Here is a 21271-nt window from a genome sequence, read left to right as displayed (position 1 = left end):
ATATATACATGTATTTTCCTGAATGATCTCAATACAGAGGTTGAAACGTCGAATATTATTTTTCTAATATTAAGTAAAGCAATTATTTTAACACGTATTGTCTCCATAAATTCTTAGCTATGAATGGATTCTTCTTGCACATTTCCAACTACTGTTTTTGTCACAGCTGTTTCATTTAACAGTCTTTCAAATAATTACTCCAGACATCTAGGATTGATTCATTTTACAATACTCCTTCCTCTATTTCTAAGTTTTTTCAATAGCTTCCAGAACATTTTGCCACTTTCCTGATATTTATTTTCCATACTCTTACCAGTCTTCCCATGACCTTTGTTTAGGTATTTTTACAGCTTAGCTGTAATATTTTTCTCTGTATTGTTTTAAGGCATCTGCTGACTAATTTCTAGGAACTTTTGGTACGGTTTCTTCTTGTTCAAGACTGCTTTTTTAACATTTGTCTCCACCATAGTGTTCTTATTTTTTTATTCTTGCAAAGTAGGATTACCCCCTGAAACCGTGGTCAGTAACCTGCCAGCTATAAAAAAATAAATAAAAATGGACTATTTGCATTTTTAGACAAACTAATTTTTTTCTAGTGGCAGCCAACTGCTTTAAGTCGATTGGTATAGCCTCTGCTAATAATGGCTCACGCAAAAAGTTAAGCAAGTTTGAGCGGAGTTAGTAGTTGGAAGGAATAATTATCGTTTGATGGTGTTGGCACATTTGTTGGAGGATTTGACAATAGGTTAGAATGTCCTGTCAATTCTCTACACTCCTTAAAAAAAATTGTGTGGAGGTCTTTTCCCAGTTATTTAACTTTGATCCTTAAGCAATTCCCTCCATATCTGATATAACTCATAAAACATCATTGATATTGCATGCTGAAAGAAATATGGATACAAAGTAAAGCTGAAAGATAAATACCAACAGTAGAGAACCATATAAAAAAGGTGTAACAGTCACCTCTGGAGCATAAACCTTCAGAATAGGACAATGCCACCAGGACAAGAATATTTGGGACAATTCCTCTGATCTCCTTTTGGTGAAAGTTAATGGTGGCCTTGAATTTTGCCAGTTTGGAATGGTGGAAGGATATTTAACAAGAGCAGTGCAAAAATAAAAATTGGAGAAAAAGGAAGAAGCTGGGGGAGAGGAAAGGTTGGTTTTGTTCATGGGTAATTAAGCAATAAAACTGAGTCAAAACTGGAACGAAAGTTAGTCAGCAGCTTTTGCAAGAGACCAGAAGGCAATTTGTAAATGGAGTTTCTTCCTTTTGAGTCTTTCAAAATCAATTTCAGATGTCTTTATAATTTTCTTGCAGTTATTTTGAGTTTAAGTATAAACAGCAAAGAAAGTTGAAGACTTTAGTGAAAGCCGACTGCAACGTGTTTGGTTCCCCTCCCTCTCGTAGAGCCTTCGAAGATACACTTCTTGGAGAACCAAGGCTTAGATAAGAGATTATGTTTCTATATGAATAAGAATCTAAGGGTCTCTGGTGGTATAATCCAAAGGTCAAATCCCAGATTATTAAATTGAAATCTCATCTTACCTATTTATAAAAAAAGGAAATAAAACTGAATGCAAGAATTTTCCTAGAAAGATTTATACAAGCATACTTCCTGTGTGTGAAAGCAGGATTTAGGACAAACAGAGATTGCTATGAGTTGATTATTGAGCATGGAAAAGAGACCAAGCAGAAAAATGTTAAAAAACCCACTAAATTTTTTATGATGTAGGAACCTTGTATGGAGCAAATAGCTGATGCTCCAAATAAGCAATAAGAATTAAAGGATGTACAGGAAATTGATCTCACATTAAACCAGGTGGAAGGCATGTCTGTACACCATCTCCAATGTTATTTATAATCTATATGGATCACATTATTAAGGAAAGTGATATTAAACTTAATATTCAAATAGGGAGATATTAAGCTTAGCTCTTTGTTCTATGCAGATGACATTCTTAAATAAAACTGCTACATATCTTCAAGATGTCTTATGATAAAATAATTGCTGGGACAAATTTAGTATGACAATCAACAATAAAAAAAGGCAGAAAAACAGAAAACTGATTTTTTCAATAGTTACATTTTAGCTATTTGAGCTAAATTTTTTTGTGAAGACTGCAAATTATGAAATAGATATCAAAATATGCAAAGCTGGTGTAGTAAGAAGCCAGATGAATAAATTTATATGGAATAAGAGAAATTAGTCAAAAAAAGTTCAAAGCAAATATCACTTGCAGATTAAGCTGAGTAGAAATCAAATTGATCAAAAACTGGAAAAAACACACATATAAGAGTGAAGAAAATTAGGAGAGTGAGCAGATGGCCTCAGTGACAAAACCATATTAAAAATGAAGATGTCAGAAAAGAACACAAGAGTAAATTCAAGAATGTAAGCAAAGATAGCTAAGTCACTTATGCAAATAGGAGATGGAATACTTTAAACAAGTGTTTGAAGCAAAAATGACAAAAGACACGAAGGAATAGCGAGATATAGGTGGAGTGATGCATTCAGGAGGTACTTTAGAAAATCAAAAATGCAAGAGCTGAGACTAAAAAGGTGCTAAATAAATGAACAATTTAGAAGAAGATTGATTGGAAACAAGTCATGAAATCTTAATTATGTCAGGCCATCAATAATGTGGTTCTTTCCTAGGAGTAAACATTTATAAATTATGCTGATGATAAAATATTAAAATCAAATTATTAAATTGCAGGATTCTTTCATAATGCTTAAGCTACCTGCCAAATAATTTTTGTTCATTAATTAGGTCCCTAACTTTTACTGTTTTTGAAAGTTATTCTGCCTTTTATAATATGACATCATCTTATATTTCCCTTGTGATAAAGAATTACATAAAAAAACCTTTGTATTATAATAATAATGTTATTCTACAAGTCTAAGACCTTAGTGGAAACTAAGACATTCTTCTGAAACTTTTTTTTTTTTTCATGAAAAAATTGTCTAATTCAGTGTATCATTTCTTTATTAGAATTACACTGAACTTATTATCAGGAGAATATCATTTTTGGAATGGTACAAAAATTCTTCACAATATCATTTTAACTATTTTAATTGTATATACAAGTTTTACATGATAGTAAAGACAATTCTGAATGTAAAAAACAATTACACACCTAAGAAATTAGGAAGTTTTTACACCGTTAGCTTTATTTTGGAAGCACAAAATATACAATGCAAAGCACAATATACAACTGTATAACAGTTTTAAAATAATATTTTGCCTAGCAGTGAAGTCATTTCAATACTGAGGCAGTTACTACTGGAGGACCACACTGGAGCATGTAGGAAATATTTCATGAATTCTCATAATGCAACCCATCATTGTACTTGTAATTATACTACCATATATTTTTTTTTATTTAAAAAAACATTAGATTTCATAACTCTGTGTGCTGGTCATCTAAATCTACATCACTTAAGTCAATATCCTCTTCAACTGGCATCTATGAACAAAAAATAAACTGGTTAATTCATTAATAGTTAATGCCATCAAGTATGTTCATCTGCTGAAAGTGTTTAGGGGAGCTATTCCAATCCCCCCCCCCCCAAAAAAATAAAACTTTTGCAACCTTTCTACCTGCCATGATATAGTTGAAAACACAATACAGATATACTGGACTCATATCTTCCTGACTAGTCAGAACTTCATAAATATGGTAAATATGAACAGCACTGGAAAGGCAATTTAGCATAGATTTGCTTTTAATAAAGTTTGAGAAAATACTGAGCATGTAAATAGAGAGGTTGAATATATCAATATTATTACTATTCTCCAGGGAGTTCAAAGACTCATTGAGGGAGGGCACCTACTCTACAGCTTTCTGTCTCCACCAACTACAACAAACCGCAACTATACCAACACCATCTACCACCACTACTAATCTTTTCACAGACAATCACAAACATCCATGGAGAGCAGATATGCTAACCACTCAGCCAGCCTGGTTGGCCTATGTAAATTTGGGCTTAGGCAAATTATCCTGAAAGATCTATGAAAAAAATTCAACCTATAAAAATTTTACTTACTATCATACATGTATGTTGCATTCTACTTAACAGCAGTTGTCTGCAAGGTAGACAACCTATGCAGTTCATGAATATATGCACCTTCCTTAATAATGAACATATGTACTATGTATTTATATTCATAAACTTTCATGATTTTTACTGCTCGTGTGTGACTGAGTAGAGCACAATCATGACTAGAAAAAAAAAAAAAGGAATACATTCGTAATTGGACCAAAATTGATCTAGAGATGAAAATTAAAATTATAAAGAAAAATGTAATTATCTGGTACTTATCTGAAAATTATCTTTTTAAAAAAAATTGCATACCAGGTATATAATCCATCATGTCACATTAAAAACATCTTTACCATAATTTCTTCTTCCAAACAACTACTGAACATGATGTTTCAGTAGTAGTTCTTTTTCATTCTGGATAAAATGCTTATAAAGAATTTTTTTAACATCAATATGAAGATGGACAATTGGAGGATGGGTTCTAATACCTCACAGTCTTACAAGTCAAGTCCAAAGAGATATAGATGATACTTTTAGCTTGTTATCAGAGCTTTATGAACAGCAAAAAGAAGCCATTGTTTATTCATCTCTTGATAATTTCTTATGGAAAACTGAACGGCCAAATTAAACAAATTTATATTTCATGGAAGTATGGCATTATCTTTTTTTTAGTTTTTGTCAACTACAAACAAAACTATCATATACAAAGAGAAAGAATAAAATTACAAAAATCAATTAAACAAATAAGCAATTATAATAAAATTGCTTAAAATAGTACAGTCTTTGGATATTTTTCAACACCAGCAGAGCAGAATTATCATTCAGAGCTTCTTTTTTTTTTTTTTTTTTTTTTTGGGGGGGGGGGGGGGGTAGGCATGGAATTAACTGGTTGATGCCCAATTCGAATGCACAAACTACTTCTGCAGCAAAAATTCAAAATTCAGGGCACCTGTAACTTTCTAGAGGGCATGTTGCTAGGTGGCAGATGGGAGATCCCATCAGATATGGTGTGGTGGTCTAAATATATATTGGATAAGGACCCAAGGAATCACAGAGGGTTATCAACATCCAATCAATATTCTTCTATGGCCCTGTTGGTCCATAGATAGCAAGAGAAGTGGCTTTCCAGTGGTCCTCTAGCTGAGTCTGGTTTCTTTTGCTTACTTTGAGTCTGACTCCTTTCCTTGAACAGTTCTATTTGATCTCTCTCTCTCTCTCTCTCGATAACTTGTTTTCTTCTGATCCTGATGCTATTATATAGTATTCCAAGGGTAGTCATATTTGTAGATTTAGGGACTCAAAAACACACGTGTTGAACAGATTATTTTATTAATTACAAATAAAATAAAACTTGACGTTTCGACCTCTATATCGAGGTCATCATCGGAAGAATACAACTGTATACAGAACCAAGCTATATGCTCATGCTTTCTATATCAGTAAACTAAATCTACGTAGTTAATAAATCTTTTTTCTAGCCTGACCTCTACTGATAGAAAGGAAAAACAAAATTAAATAAAGAGTAGGTTTTTCATTTCTGACTTCATTCCTAGATAAGGTCCACATTACTTTTTTGCCATAGTCAGTGACATAACCCTGATCCAATAGGATTGGGGTTCCACAACAGGCCAGCTCCCTGCCTGGGTAAAATTACTATTGCTCTGAATCTCAGAAAAAAAAAGCAAATACTGGTGAATTTTTTTGGCACTGCCTTTGCAAGAAACAGTAACTCAGGAAGTATAAAAATCGACAAGTACATGGTAATAACAGAAACCAAGTAGAAAGGTAATGGTTTTGAAACATTGGATAATATATCTACATGTATATGGAGTGGATAAAAGCAGAACATCTTAAGCTGCAGTATTTATTCTGATAAAAAAGCAGAAGGAAGAGCCAAGTAAAAAGTTGGAAAGAAGTAAATGAAAGATTTATAAAAGTTCATTTTAAAAATTTTTATGGAATTTACAACCGTGTTAAAAAAACTTTTTTATTATCCCGACGTTTCGATCTTCACATCAAGATCATCATCTGGAGCGTACATAAGTATACAGAACAAGCTGAGTTACATCATTAACTGTAAGCTAGAGAAACAATGATTTGATCACGTTATTCTAATGGCGTGACCTCTGGTGAATAAAAAAATAAAAAAATAAATAAAATAAAATAAAATAAAAATTTTTTACATCAAGCTAAATTCTATTTTTACAATGACAGGAATAAACATTCTTTTAGATGGTTTTCTTTCAGAAACAATTGGTGTCCCATTTTTAGTATTACAATTCCTATTTTTTATTTACAATACTGGATTTTCTACAGTCCTGTTTATAGTTGTTCTTGGTGAGGAAGGTCAAATATATATCTTCCATATGTTTGGGATTTTTAAACCATCATTGTTCAGATTGGTGTGGTTGCTGATAATCTCGCAGGCTTGCTTGAATTTCTGTTCATACCATGTTCTAGTGTGATGTAGACAGCTGGTGGTTTTCCAGTCAATTCTGTGTAAGGTATTCAGGGCATGATCAGAAAGGCCAGCTTCACCATAATTATTATATTTAATGTGTCGTTTATGTTCTTTTTGTCTAATAGGAATAGTGCGTCCTGTTTTTCCTATATATGGTATGTTGCAAGTACAATAAATCCTTTTGTAGTACTCTGTTTATTTTGTCTGATATTCCTTTAATGTAGGGAATGGTGACAATTTTACTGTGGTCTGGTTTGTCTTTGTTTTTTATTGTGGTTTTGTAGAGAATTTTGTTTATAGTATTTTGGCTGTATCCGTTTTTTTGTAGGTTATTACTGATAATTTTAAACTCTTCTTTCAGTGCAAGAAAGGTTTATAAAAGTAATTCTTGAAGTCCATGGATTAGAATTTTTAATTATTGGAACTTATGTCCCATGCAGAGATACCTCTCACTAGATGAAAAAGTGATATTTCAAAGACCACAGAGAAATTATTAGATCAGCAGATGGTCAGAGGGAATTATAACTGTTAGGTTAGTGATAACAATAACTGTTATCACTCTTCCCAACTTCACTCCTAAGAGTGAAGGTGGGAAGAGTGATAGTCATTGCATTGTGGGATGTAATGATGAAGATTATGTTAAGAACAATGGATGCAGTTTTTTTTTTAATGGGGAACCCATCCACGAGTAGGGTTGGTCAGCCTATAGTATGCTAGCTCCACGGAACTCATTCATATTCGACTTGAAAAGCTGTGGATTGTATTCCTAGGGAAAATGTGGTGCAAGACTGTTCCAGAGGACAGCAATGGAAGGGATAAATGAATCATCATCAAATTCCTGTCATGCACCCTCAAGGGGTGTACAGGATATGATAGCACTACATGAAAAATTTACATCATTACTAACTTCCTATCTACAATTTTCCTCCAAATCAGTCTGTTACTTGTCGAGACTCCAACATTATCAGATCTTATATTTTTATCATCTAAGGTACTTTGTACCATATCAAACTACCTATATCTTGGTCTTCCTCTGGGTGGTTTTCCTGCCAACCTGGCAGAGAACACTTGTATTGCTAATCTTTCCTCGCCCATTCTGTTTAAGTAACCATACCACCTGAGATTAGCTCTGCTAACGCATTCCTGGATGCTGACAATGTCAAGTTCTTTCCTAATATCCTCATTTTTAATATGATATTGCCACTGATGCCATCTGTTCATGCCTCCAATCTTTCTCAGGACTCTCATATCTGCAGTCTCTAGTCTTTGGTCAAGTGTTTTACTTCTGATCCAGCTCTCAGATCCATAAGTTAAAATTGGTTTGAACACCGTCTTGTATACAGCTAATTTAGTGTTCTCCAAATTTTCCCAAAATATTTTTATATGTCTGACAATCATTTCCTACTCTGCTATTTAGATCCCCAACAAGGACCAACTTTTCCTTTTTCATTTGTCAGTTACTTTCTCTAAAGCCTCAAAAAATTCCTCCACTTCTACCTTAGTAGAACCTTCTGTGAGACCATAGGCACAAATAAGTCTCACTGTCCAGTTCCCCATTCTGATATTTGCCCACACTCTACTTGAGACTGACTGCCATTCAAGAAGATTAGCCTCGTATTTAGTGTTGAATACTATCGCTATTTCCTTGACTGTCATTGCCTGAATATAACATTTTATATTTATTGCTCAGAAAGATATCACCAGTTTTGGTCTTTTTTGTTTCAGTCACCCCTATTATGTTGATCTGGTACTTATCTAATTCCTTAGCTAGCTCTATTTCTTTGCCATTCAGGCTTCTTATGTTGATAGTACCGATCTTTAACTCTGGTGATGTTGAGTTGGGGTGTGTTTTCAGATTTGTTCCAGTAGCTGACTTTTCACTGTTCGCCCTGGTTCCCTGGCGAAAACAACAGGAGCTTTGTGTAACTGGATGACGCCCCAGCTGCCATGAAATTTTGTCATGTTGTACCTTCATTTTGTATATTGGTTTAAGCCAATAAGAATACAATTTGGTCGGCTAAATCCCAAATTGCCAGCCCATCCTCATTCGTTCAGTATCCAGGTAGATACCCAACAGGGTGCACCATGAGAAGGTGAGGATTGGACATTAGGTCAGAAGCCCTGGTCGGTTCTCTGCATTCCTTTAAATCTCCTCTCAGTTATACAGCTTTGACCCTTTAGCATCCTCAGGGAGAAGATGATATATTTTTTCTGTGGGCTTGGAGTTGAACTGTGAGAGGGTATTGGTTAGCTGCTGTATGCATTTGGATAGATTTGCAAGAGTTTGGGGAATTATTGATGTGGCCATAGAAGTATTTATAGAAGATGCAGCCTGCAGAGACTGAATTCCTGTGCAAAAGCAAGTGGAGTGTTTTAGTGAGAGAGGGGTTGTCAATAAATTTAAATGCTCTTTTCTGTATAGAATCTGGCATTTCCAAGAAGCATTTGACAGGCAGATTTGAAATTTGTATAGGGTAGGAGCTGTTTGGAGTCAGAGTAACAACTCAAGTGACAGAGAAAAACTAATTTTTTGGATTCAGAAGTGGCAATATTTGTAATATTTTTGTGCCAAGAGAGATTTGAGTATTGTCAAGATAAGGAAAAGCAGAGTTCTTTTTTGTGGGAAATAATGCAGAGCTGTGTTTTGCTAGCATTGAAGTTGATAATGTTATCCAAAGCCCATTGAAAAATGTTTGAGATCAGATTTAAGGTAGTAGAGGTTGGAGTTCTGGAGTTTGTGGTAATTTGTACTTTGCAGGGTCAAACAAAAAGGAGGAAAACTGTACACCAGAATGGCTGTCAGCTGGAGTAGATCGTTTATGTATAGAAGAGGGTGGGGAAAAGAACAGAGTCTCATGGGGACCCCAGCATTAGTATAGACAGGAGCCATCCACCATTATTCGAAGTGAGCATCTGGCCAGAAAGCTGCTGCCATCCAATAGCAGAAGCCAGGGGAAAGACTGAATGATGGAAGTTTTCTTAATAGACCTTAGTGCCAAACTTGGTCATAAGCCTTGGAGATATCAAGAGCAACCAACCACTTGAGATTCACCTAACCTATCCAAGATGTTTGCCCAGAGATCGATAATATAGGTTGGTAGATTCCCCCCGTTGATCGACAATGACTAGATGTCGGCCATTTATTAGATGAGTCTTCAAGGTAGCGTAGGAGTTGGCTGATGATGGTTCTTTTGATGGGACTAGAAATGTGAGAGAAATTGGATGGTAGTTTGAAGGTAAAGATTTGTCACCCATCGCAGAGGGTCCAGGTAGGCTGTGTATTGTGTACAAAAGAGTCGATTTCAAAGTATACCAAGAAATTCTGGAGCACTTTATGTTACCAGCATTGGAAGATTTATGTGATGGTAATTTCCTTTTTTCAGCAAGATTCAGCTTCTTGTCACACTTCCAAGATAACTACTAGATGGCCCAAAGTAAGGCAAATCAATGTAATTCCTTGGCCTGGCAAACTCACCAGATTTAAATCCATTGAGAATTTGTGGGAAATTATGAAGAAAGAAATTGCCCAAAGAGACAAAAATGAACTTGTTTCTAGTCAGCAGACCAATATAGGCATCATCTAAACACATAAAAATGTAATAAATTATAAATAAACTGTTATTTGAAAACATTCATAAAATTAGAATATTTTCTTACATGTTTTTCAAAATATTAGAATAATGCAAAAATAAATGCACAAAAATTACTTTCAAAGGGAAACATGATAATTAGTACTTTGTTGTTTTCATGACCATTCATAAATGGTTGGGCATATGATAAAAAGATTGAACTGCTAGTAAATAATATGCCCAACCATTTATGAATGGTCATGAAAGCAATAAAGTACTAATTATCATGTTGTTTCCCTTTGAAAGTAATTTTTGTGCATTCATTTTTGCATTATTCTAATATTTTGAAACATGTTAGAAAATATTCTAATTTTATGAATGATTTCAAATAACAGTTTACTTATAATTTATTACATTTTATGTGTTTACATGATTATATAATTTACCAAGTATGCAGATTTAGATGATGCTAATTCAACATTTGCTAATAATTATTTCCTATGCAATAAATTAGAATTATAAATCATTCAACACATTTTCTTTGATTATTCTAATTTTCTGATTCAGAGGTGTGGTAGTTGTCCCCTCCTACTACTAGGCGATAGTCTAAGAGATCTTGAGTTATAGTTGGGAACCATAAAATGTTACCTTAAAGTATTTGAGCTCCATGACAGATATAATTCCTGCCAATGCAAAGCAGGCATAACTTGAACAGGATAGGTACAAGCAACTGTAAAACTCAATGTAGCTTAAAAATACCAAAGCGCTTTATATTGATTTTTTTTTACAGAGGTCAAGTCTCATGAGAACTGTTACAAAAATAACCTTGTTTGTCTCTATGTATTTTATGTTAAATATTAATGTAAATAACCCTATGGGAATTGATTGTATTTACTGTTTTAACTAAAGTTTCTAGAATGTCAAAAACAAAGGCAATGCTTTGCCATCAGAACTTTGTATAATGTATAATAGCACAAGAAAGTTGTTTGTAAGCCCTGTGCATGAACACCTTCAAAGCAAGCATCAAAGAGGTCCGCTAGGTTCAGAGAAGTTTCTGCTGCCCGACAAGACAAAGAAAAAAAGAGCATATGGAGGAGAAAAAAGAACAAGCCGGCCTTAACAAAAGGATCAAGGAGAACTGCCGATTTCTTTGGGGTTTATAAACCTTGGTGCAAGGTCCAAAGAAGGTGAAAATAAAAGAGGACTGAGTCGAACATCGTGAGCAGTTTTTGGCAGAGAACCAGGAGCATACTGACCCAGAGAAACAGACTTTACGACTAACCCATGTCAGAGGAAAAAATTGGGAAGTCAACCAAAGCCAAAAGCCACAGAACAATCTTCAAGCCTTTATACTGAAACTTCTTTCCTGAGCTTTTGAGTAACAGGAAAATTGCAGTCCAAGAACCGCTAATACACCGATGAAACGCCCCTGAAGCAAGGCTTGAGACGAAGGAAAATCCATAGAGAATTTGATGCAGGACTTTTGGAAGGTGTCATGACAAAGAGCCTCCGTAAGTGTGTCCAACCTTTAATGTACATTCTTTTTGTAATCTAGAAGATATGTCATAGATGGACTGATAAGAAATATCTATAAGAGAGTCCTCTGATTTGTTTTTAACTGGAATATAAATTGTAAGATAACTTGCCATAACTAGTTAATCTCTTTATGAGTAATTTAGAAGGCAATTTGTTTTTTTTTAAGCAGAGAAGTAAAAGAGTAATTATATATATTGTTTAGTCATTTAATATTGAAAAGGGAAAGTTTGTTTCTCTACACCAAAAGGATAAGTAGAGAGAGAAGAGTTACCTCCCTATTGCTTATTTAATGTATTTTATTTTAAATGTAAATAAAATGTGTTTTAATTATATTTCTATAGAGCGCCGCCTGATTGTTTATTTTATAATGCACTGTTCCTAAAAAAATATCAGACTTGTGAGTGGGAAACCAAGTGAGGTAGCCGAAGCGTATAGTTAAGTGCAAATAGACCACAACCGTTTGTGTAAAGTTTTACTGAAGGAATTTGTGTTAGAGAAAGAGAGAGAAATCATCCGGCCGTATTACTGAGTTTTATGCCAGTTAAAAGATATTAGTGGTGCAGTCTCAATAAAATAAATTTTCTAGTATCCATAGGCACAAGACTCTTAGTGCGAAAGGTAGATAAACATAGTATGCAATAGTATAAGCAAGAAAGGTTACGAGAAAGAAAGCGCGCACTGCTAATTAGAATAACGGTATTTCAAAGGAGCAGTAACCAAGTAGGCTTTATAAATAACAAGAAATAGCAAAGCACAGTTTACGCAACCATTAGCACCATGAGTGATATTTTATGGAGTCATAAGGTCTCAAGGAAATTAAGATGCTGTATCAATTATAGAAATTATAATGACCTATGGATGTGGGTGTTTGACCTTCACTAACAGCCAGTGCAGAAGTTGTGGAGATGGATTATTTCAGATGAAGCAATTCTTGTAGCAAGGCTTATACGTTGGTCATACCTAACTGGTAATTGATTTAAGGAATTTACAATGCATAAAATGGATATTAATTAAAGGAAACTTTAATGAATACCTTCAATATTTCAGCAACGTCACGTTGCCATCTTCAGGAACATACAAATATGGTATGTGCATGCAGGCACTAAACAAAAGCAAATGAGGAAGAAGGCAAGAAACTAATAGTTCCTAAAGTCCTAATGGTGCCTCCTAGACAACCCAATTAGCCCGGTAGTGGGGCACCATTAGGACTTCAGAACAATATTCAAACAGAGATGGAAGTTGAATAGCCTGTGATGAAGAGGAAGGAAGAATGTGCTTTGAATATGGTATGAACAAATCCAGAGAATGAGAGAACAATGACAATTAATAATTATGAACTAGTCCTTTACTAGAAGGAGAAAGATCTATAGCTTTGTGGAAAGGGACCATTGTGAGAGTGACGGAGAAAAAAGGCTTACTGGATGAGGATTGGAGGAAACGTGGAGATGGATATCTGGGAACAGGCAACTGGTGACAAGTGGAAAAACCTGCAAAAATGATTTGTAAAACTGTAACCAGTTTTCTGGCTAAACAGCTTGAGGCTTCCACAAGAACATCTGCAACAGACAATGATACTCAGTTAAATTTCTGTTACTTTCTCTAAAACAATGCTGTGCTTTACACTACACTTACTGTTTGACACTGCATCCATGAGACATAAACAAGGTCTTGCACAAAAGAACTATTCTGCCAACTCCCTTGGAATTTTACCACAGACAAGACCTTTACTTTTATCCTACGAAAGGCTTCACACCTTTCGTAAAAAAAAAAAATTGGCTCCAAGTTTGCAAAAAAAATAAATGAATAAAAATGGCAAACTTTAAAGCCTAAAAAAATTCTGGAGAATGGAATAAAATTTGAAATTTTTATGGGATACCCTTGATAAGTGGCTACAGAGCAAAACTGGTTTCATTCTGTTATCTTAATAAATTCAGCCTTATGAAAATAGCACCTAATTATACAGAATATCAAGGTAGGCGCATGCACACACACACACACACACACACCTTTACTAACCACACTCTTTTACACAAGATCCACTGATTACCCCATGGCAGTTTGTAATATATTGCATCCTTCCTTTGCATCAATTTTAAAATTATAAAACTCCTTTAATATTCGTAACCCACAGACCTGTCATCAGTTTAGTCACTCATCTCTGAATCTTCTCTACCATCACCTGGTCCCCAAGAAACCTAGATGACCAAATTTGTGAACATGTGCACAGTAGTCAAGATGGGCTGAATCATAGCCTTATAAAACAGGAATAATAATTTCCCTATCTTTACTTGTTAGCATATTTTTCAACATCCATGTAATCCTTACAGTTATTCTACCAACTTTTGCAATATGCTGACTGAACTTCAACTCTGTTGACTATATCCCTAAGTTCACAGCCTCATCAATTTTCCTGCAATCCAGTAATTTTTGCATGCAAACTTTTCAACTTGAAGTGCATAACCTTACATTTTGTAACATTAAATGCCAGCTTGGTTGGCTGAGTGGTTAGCATATCTGTTCTCCAGCCCAAAAGCTGCGGGTTCGAATCCCACCGTAAGCATGAATGTTTGTGATTGTCTGTAAAAATACTAGTGGTGGGTTCATTGTAGTTGGTGGAATAAGTCATTGGTGGAGACTGAGTTGTTGAGTAGGTGGTTTCCCTCGATGAGTCTGTGGACTCCCTGGAGGTGTCACGTAATAATAATAATAAATTGACAATCATTATCCTTCATTCACAATGATAATTTATGCAAATCATTCTGCAGGATATCTACATCACCTTGATCAACTATTGCTCTCCCCCAGCTTTGCATCATCAGCAAACTAAATATCCCCCCCCCAACTCAAATCTTTTCCTATATTATTAATAAACACATTAAATAGTAGCCTTAGTACAGAACCCTGGGATACTCCACTAGTCACCTTCATTCTCCTAGATTCCACTCCACATATACTACCAACATCCTCATGTCTGACAGCCACCCATGCTACTAGCTTCATATTTATTCCCACCTGCTCCAACTTTTGTAATAGTTTTCGATGTGGTATTCTGTCAAATGCCTTCACAAAGTCTAGCAGTATCATGATGTAGTCATTTTCTTTAATCAATTCTGCTGTCAATTTATTATAAAAGAAATTACTAAGATAGGACCTACCCTTTACAAAGCCATGCTGCCAACAACAGAGTATCGCATCCCCATCCACTGACTGTTGGATTTTATCTTTAACCAACTTTTTCAATACTTTAACAACCACTCCCCACATATTAATTGGTCTGTAGTTTGCTACCTTTATGCAAGAGAACTATCTTACCCTCTTTCCACTCATCTGGAACCCTACCATAGCAGACTTAGACTGAGCAACTTAAGAGGCAGTGCAAATTCTCTTGCACATTCATGTCGTAGCTGGGCTGACATGCCATACAGTACAACTGTTGTGTTCATACCATACTGATATTTTTCAATATACTGAACACCACCTGTTCTTCTACTTCAATTTTGATATGCATCTCTGTCACATCAGCAACTGCAAAATCTCTACCTAAATGATACACAATTTGCAAAATGACCACTGACCAATGAATTGGTCAGTGATCATTTTGCAAATTGTTGGTTGGGGGATCCACAGAAAGATGCCATGTATCAGCAGATTAGTACAGGTCCGCACAGTTAGCCGAGTGACTATGCGCTTTGCAACCATATAATTGGGAAAGGAGTGTCCTGGTTCAATTCCCGTTGCTGATATGAGGAGCTTAGGATCTTTCTCAGACAGAAAAGTTAGCAGGTCTTGGATGTGGACTGTAGGGTTTTCCTCTCCAGTTTATCTGGGGGTTTTTCCTCCCACAAGCAAGCAAACCAGTCTTGAAAACATAACGCTTCTACAGACATAGAATACACCAGAGGCATAGGGCCAACCACCTTATCCTCATATAATGGTTGCGATTATAAGGAATAGAAACCCTCGACACCATAAAAGGTAAAAGAGAGAAAGATTAAGAAGGAAAGAATACAGTAAGAAATAACAGAATCTCAGTACAAATAAAAAAGAAAAAATGCTGCATTTTTTCCTTCTTTATTTGCTAATTATAGAGGAAACAGGGCAATGAGAGAAGTATTTCTTACTTCATCACCTCTTGTCAAATTAGTACACCTGATATGATAGAATCAGTACATTCTCTGGAATTTTATTTATTTTTGAATATTAATAAACTGTAATGAAATTAACAAAAATGTTACAACTAAAATCAAAGGACCTACCTCCCCATCTTTACCATCCCAAGGTTCAGTTTTAAGTATCTCAGGTAATTTTGCACCTTTTATTGGCATACTTGAACCTCTACCAACAGCTACTTCTCTGTATAAATAAACACATTTTTATGTTGTTTTTTTAAACAAATTTTAAAAGAATATTTTGCATTCTTCAGTTTAAAAATATCCTTATACACTAAGATTTTCATCATACATATTTAATGTAAGAAGAATGTCATTTTTTCTCTTAATATATTAAATCATAAGAATACAAATTCATTATGAATTGGTATGCAAATAACAATGGAGACATTAGGAGATTAATAAACACTGTCTCTCCTGGGTTCAAGACAACGTGAGGTTGATTTGTTTATTGCTCCAGCAAAATGTGATTATCTGTTGTACTGTATCTCCCCCTATCCTTAAAATAGTGTTTTATAGTTTTCGAGTTAATGTTTGGAGAAATTGTTCAGTGAGAGATTGAAAGTACAAAATCAGGAAAAGTAGAGGGGTTAGGGGAATGCAATCAAGCATGTGTCTAACGATTTCTGGGACAAATAAGTGAGTGCAGGAATGACCTTGTGGAAATAGGATCCCCCCCCCCTCCCTGTATAAATGATTGCAAGTGCAGAAATGACCATGATCAGCTGGGTGTAGTTTCAAAGCAAATGGGCTGGTAAAATCATTATGCAAGGGCAACTGTGGGTGCAAGAGGATATTGAAATCCATGTATATGAATGCCAGAAATATCAGAAATAAAGGAGAGGAGTTTTTGGCATTGATCAGCTCAACTTGGCCAAAAGTTATGAGCACCAGCAAGTCTTGGTTTAACAGAGAATGATGTAGTTACAGGAAGAGAATATAAGATATATTGCATTTTCAGAGAAGATAGAGGGCAGGAGAAAAATTATTAATGATAGATGAACTTCAACCAAGAAAAATAGAAGTTAAAGAGAACTGAGAAAGATGGTTCACATTTGATGCTATCTGGTGTGAGATTGAGACTAACAACAAAATATTTGTTGGTTGCTAAAGATCCCCAAGGTTCAGTTTTAAGTATCTCAGGTAATTTTGCATCCTTTGGATCCCAGGGTCTACGACCTGAAAAAGTCATTACTCTTACGTCAGAGTGAAATAATAATAAAAAAAAAAGCTAAGATTCAACATTGTTAAAGTTTCGTACTATCGACGTGAGCAGTGTCTAATTATGCTCAAGTCAACAGTATTGCCACCATATACATGAAATATGATCATACCATATGCACTAAAATGGTATGATCCATCTGATTTGCACCTTTCACAGTAAGGAATTCAATCACCAGCTTTGTTCATATATCTATAACAGATGCCATTTTGAACTACTTGTGAGCTATCACACCTCCAACTCAATATCACCAGAGTTAAAGATCGGTACTATCAACATAAGAAGCCTGAATGGCAAAGAAATGGAGCTAGCTGAGTAATTATATAAGTACCAGATCGACATAATAGGGGTGACTGAAACAAAAAAGACAAAAACTGGTGAGATCTTTCTGAACAATAAATACAAAATGTTATATTCGGGCAATGACAATCAAGGAAAAGAAGGAGTAGCGATAGTATTCAACACAAAATACAAGGCTAATCTTCTTGAATGGCAGGCAGTCTCAAGTAGAGTTGATGTGGGCAAATATCAGAACAGAGAATTGGACAATGAGACTTGTTTGTGCCTATGGTCCCACAGAAGGTTCTACTAAGGTAGAAGTGGAGGAATTTTTTGATGCTTTAGAAAAAGCAGCTGACACAATGAAAAAGGAAAAGTTGGTCCTTGTTGGGGATCTAAATAGCAGAATAGGAAATGAGTGTGAGACATACAAAAATATTTTGGGAAAATTTGGAGAAAAGAGCAAAGCTAATAATAATTGCAAATATCTGTTGGATTTCTGCTCTGGACACTGACTGGTTATTACTAACACCATGTCCCAACATAAAAATGTGCACAAATTCACATGGAGAGAAGAGCAAGGAATAAGAAAAGTCTCATTTACTATGTTATTGTTGATAGTGATGTTTTCTCCATGGTGCAGGACACCAGAGTGTACAGAGGATTTGAAATTGGAAGTGACCACTATTTAGTCTTGAGCAGGATAAAATTGAATTTCATATTGAAAAGAATAACATGTAAGAAAGTTTTAAAGAGAATAAAAGTTGAGCAGCTCTCAGATGTGAACTGTAGACTAAAATACACGAAGATTATTGTAGAAAAAATGAAAGAGTTTGAGAACAGGAATCAAACCTGGAGATTCAGCGGCAAGCCTTAAAGAAAGCCCTGATTGATTCAGCTAGAGAGGCATGTGGTGAAGTTATCTGCAAGGATAGAAAAATTAGAACTCCATGGTGGACACAGGAAGTTAAAGAGGCAGAAAAGGAAAAGAAGAAAGCATATCAAAAGTTCCTGGCAAATAAGTCAGCTTGTGCTCTTAGAGAATACAGGGACAAATGTAAGAATGCTAAACACTATGTAAAACTAGCTAAACAAAAGTCATGGGAGGATTTTGGCAAGAACATAGAAAATAAATATCAAGAAGGTGCAAAATATTCTGGAGGCTGAAGAAACTTAGGAATGGAGGAAAGAGTGCTGTAAAAGGAGTTCGAGATGATAAAGTTGACATAAAAACAGGAGAAAAAGATATCCTTGAAGTATGGAGTAATTACTTCGAAAATTTCTAAATGAAACAAGCAGTGAGAGCAATTAGTAAAAATCACTCAACAGGCATACAGTCAGGAATACATATCCATACTTGAAATAGAAAAAGCCATCAAAGGCTTGAAATGTGGAAAGGCAGCAGGAGTAGATGATATTCGACCAGAAATGCTGATGTATGGTGGTATAAAAGTCTTACAGTGGCTGCACTGCATAGTTCAGAAAGCCTGGACAGAGGGACGAATTCCCGATGATTGGAGTAGCTCTCATAGTACCCATATATAAAAAGGGAAATAAAACTGAATGTGAGAATTACAGAGGTATTTTCCTACTGAGTGTTCCTGGCAAGATTCTATACAAGTATACTTGAGAAATGGTTGAGAAGAATTGTGGAAGAAAAGCTTGAAGAACAAGCTGCATTCAGGCCAAGTAGAGGCTGTCAGGATCAGATCTTCACTTTACGACAAATAATTGAGAAAGCATGGGAATATAACAAAGATCTGTATTTAAGTTTTGTCGATTTGGAAAAGGCATATGACAAGGTGCCAAGAGAGAAGCTATTCAATACGCTACAGTTATACAGTGTCAATGGGGCATTATATCAAGCAATACTTAGTCTTTATTTCAGTTGTAAGTCAGCAGTTAGAATTGAAGGAAGTACAGGAAGATGGTTCAATGTTAAATCTGGTGCGAGACAAGGATGTACATTATCCCCTCTGTTATTCATTATCTATATGGATCACATTATGAAGGAAAGTGGTATTAAACATGATATCAAAATTGGAGATGTTAATGTCAGCTCTTTGCTTTATATGGATGATATTATACTTCTAAATAAATCTGCTACAAGTCTGCAAGATTCTCTGACTAAATTGAATAACTGTTGTAATAGATATGGTATGAAGGTCAGCAATAAAAAGACAAAGACAATGAAAATAGGCAGAATCACTGAAAATGTCAACTGTGTTGTGAATGGAAAACTTATAGAAGTAAAACATTTCAGCTACTTAAGAACGATTTTTAGTGAAGATGGTAAATTAAATATAGAAATAGACAACAGAATCAGCAAAGCTGGTATGGTGGGAAGTCAATTGAATAAATTCATATGGAATAAGAGAGAAATTAGTCGGAACACTAAATTAGCTGTATACAAGACAGTGTGCAAACCAGTTTTAACTTATGGATCTAAGAGCTTGGTCAGAAGTAAAACACTTGACCAAAGACTAGACACCGCAGATATGAGAGTCCTGAGAAAGATTATAGCCGTGAACAGATGGCATCAATGGCAATATCATTAAAAACGAGGATATTAGGAAAGAACTTGACATTGTCAGCATCCGGGTCCATTAGCAGAGCTAATCTCAGGTGGTATGGTCACTTAAACAGAATGGGCGAAGAAAGATTAGCAAAACAAGTGTTCTCTGCCAGGTTGGCAGCAAAACGACCCAGAGGAAGACCAAGATATAGGTGGATTGATACAGTACAAAGTGCCTTAGATGATAGAAATATAAGCTCTGATAATGTTGGAGTCTTGACAAGTAACAGACTGATTTGGAAGAAAATTGTAGATAGGAAGTTAGTAATGATGTAATTTTTTTCATATAGTACTATCATATCTTGTACACCCCTTGAGGGCATCGCAGGAATTTGATGATGATGTGTGCTATGATCAAGTGACTAATCATTGTGCCACTCACTATGGGAGAACTGATCTAGCCATAATTGGAAAAGGCTAAGAAAAAGTTCCTGTTGTCGAAGTATGGTCTTTCCAGCTATGGAGGAAAGCATTATCCCAACTGCAGTGGTGGTATTGATTATTCTATAGAATGCCTAATAATATGTCAATCAGATGGAGCTATAAATGGTTGCATTTATGCCTAATGCAAGTAAGGTTAAAAGAACAGTATATTACATCTATTAAATACATATATCTCCAGTCAGTTTGTTTTTGTGAGATGAAAAAACCAAGTTTCTTGGTGGAGAAATCCAGGTAACTAACTAGCTTCAACTGAAAAGACCTCATAAGATTCTTCATGTCAACTGTACCCAGATCTTTTCAACTGAAACCCTAACGTTACATCATCATCACTCTCATTTCATTAGTCTTCATGTACATTTCGTATCTAGTCAAATTAACATGTTCGCTGCCAACTACGATACTCATAGTTCGTAAACCAGCCACACAAGCCAGCTACGAGTATACTCGTATGACGCTTACTGCCGGTAACGAGATTACCGTACTGACCTTGAAGAAGTGAAATTGCTCGGCATACGGGAACAGACTATGCCAAAGTAGCGTGGCAGTGAACGTGTTAATAATAGTTGTAATTATGTATATGTCGGTGTATAGGACAAGGCCTAAATTTCAGGTTATTTTTAGGTTTTAATCTTATGTCAATTGTATAAGATGACACCCCAATTTCTTCTTTCTTGCATTAATGCAACGTTGAGTATTATTGTTATATATGTTATTTTTTTGCATAGCAAAAAAATAATATGGAAATTAATTTAAAATTATCAATTATAATTTTTAATTACATTAATATTTTAATTAATTAAAAAATTATAATTAATAATATTTTAATTAATTAATAAACAGATTTAGTATTTATGCAAATTATCCTAATTAAAAGTGATTAGCCCCAATTTTAATTAATTATTAATTTTGCATTTTTTTAAAATTTCAGGATTATTAAAATTGTTTTTCAGGATCATTTAAAATC

At 34.9% G+C, this 21271-nt stretch overlaps 1 protein-coding gene across 2 annotated transcripts in view; it reads right to left on the bottom strand.

Annotated features, from left to right (window-relative positions):
- Positions 1 to 3154: 3154 nt before the first annotated feature.
- CaBP1 (Protein disulfide-isomerase A6 homolog CaBP1) overlaps positions 3155 to 21271 on the bottom strand; it is a 208798-nt gene continuing 190681 nt past the window's right edge. For both annotated transcript variants that reach the window (XM_090391328.1, XM_090391330.1), the window contains 2 exons: positions 15875 to 15971; positions 3155 to 3472 (listed from right to left, as the gene is read on the bottom strand). In XM_090391328.1, the coding sequence (XP_090247454.1) occupies positions 3407 to 3472; positions 15875 to 15971 (163 nt within the window). In that variant the 3' untranslated portion in view covers positions 3155 to 3406. The remainder of the gene's footprint in view (positions 3473 to 15874; positions 15972 to 21271) is intronic.

This window comes from Typopeltis vanoorti, chromosome 4 (assembly GCF_054136105.1).
Source record: "Typopeltis vanoorti isolate ZY-2024b chromosome 4, IOZ_Tvanoo_1.0, whole genome shotgun sequence".
In the NCBI taxonomy this organism is placed as follows: Eukaryota; Metazoa; Arthropoda; class Arachnida; order Uropygi; family Thelyphonidae; genus Typopeltis; species Typopeltis vanoorti.
This window is presented reverse-complemented; position numbering and strand designations above follow the sequence as displayed.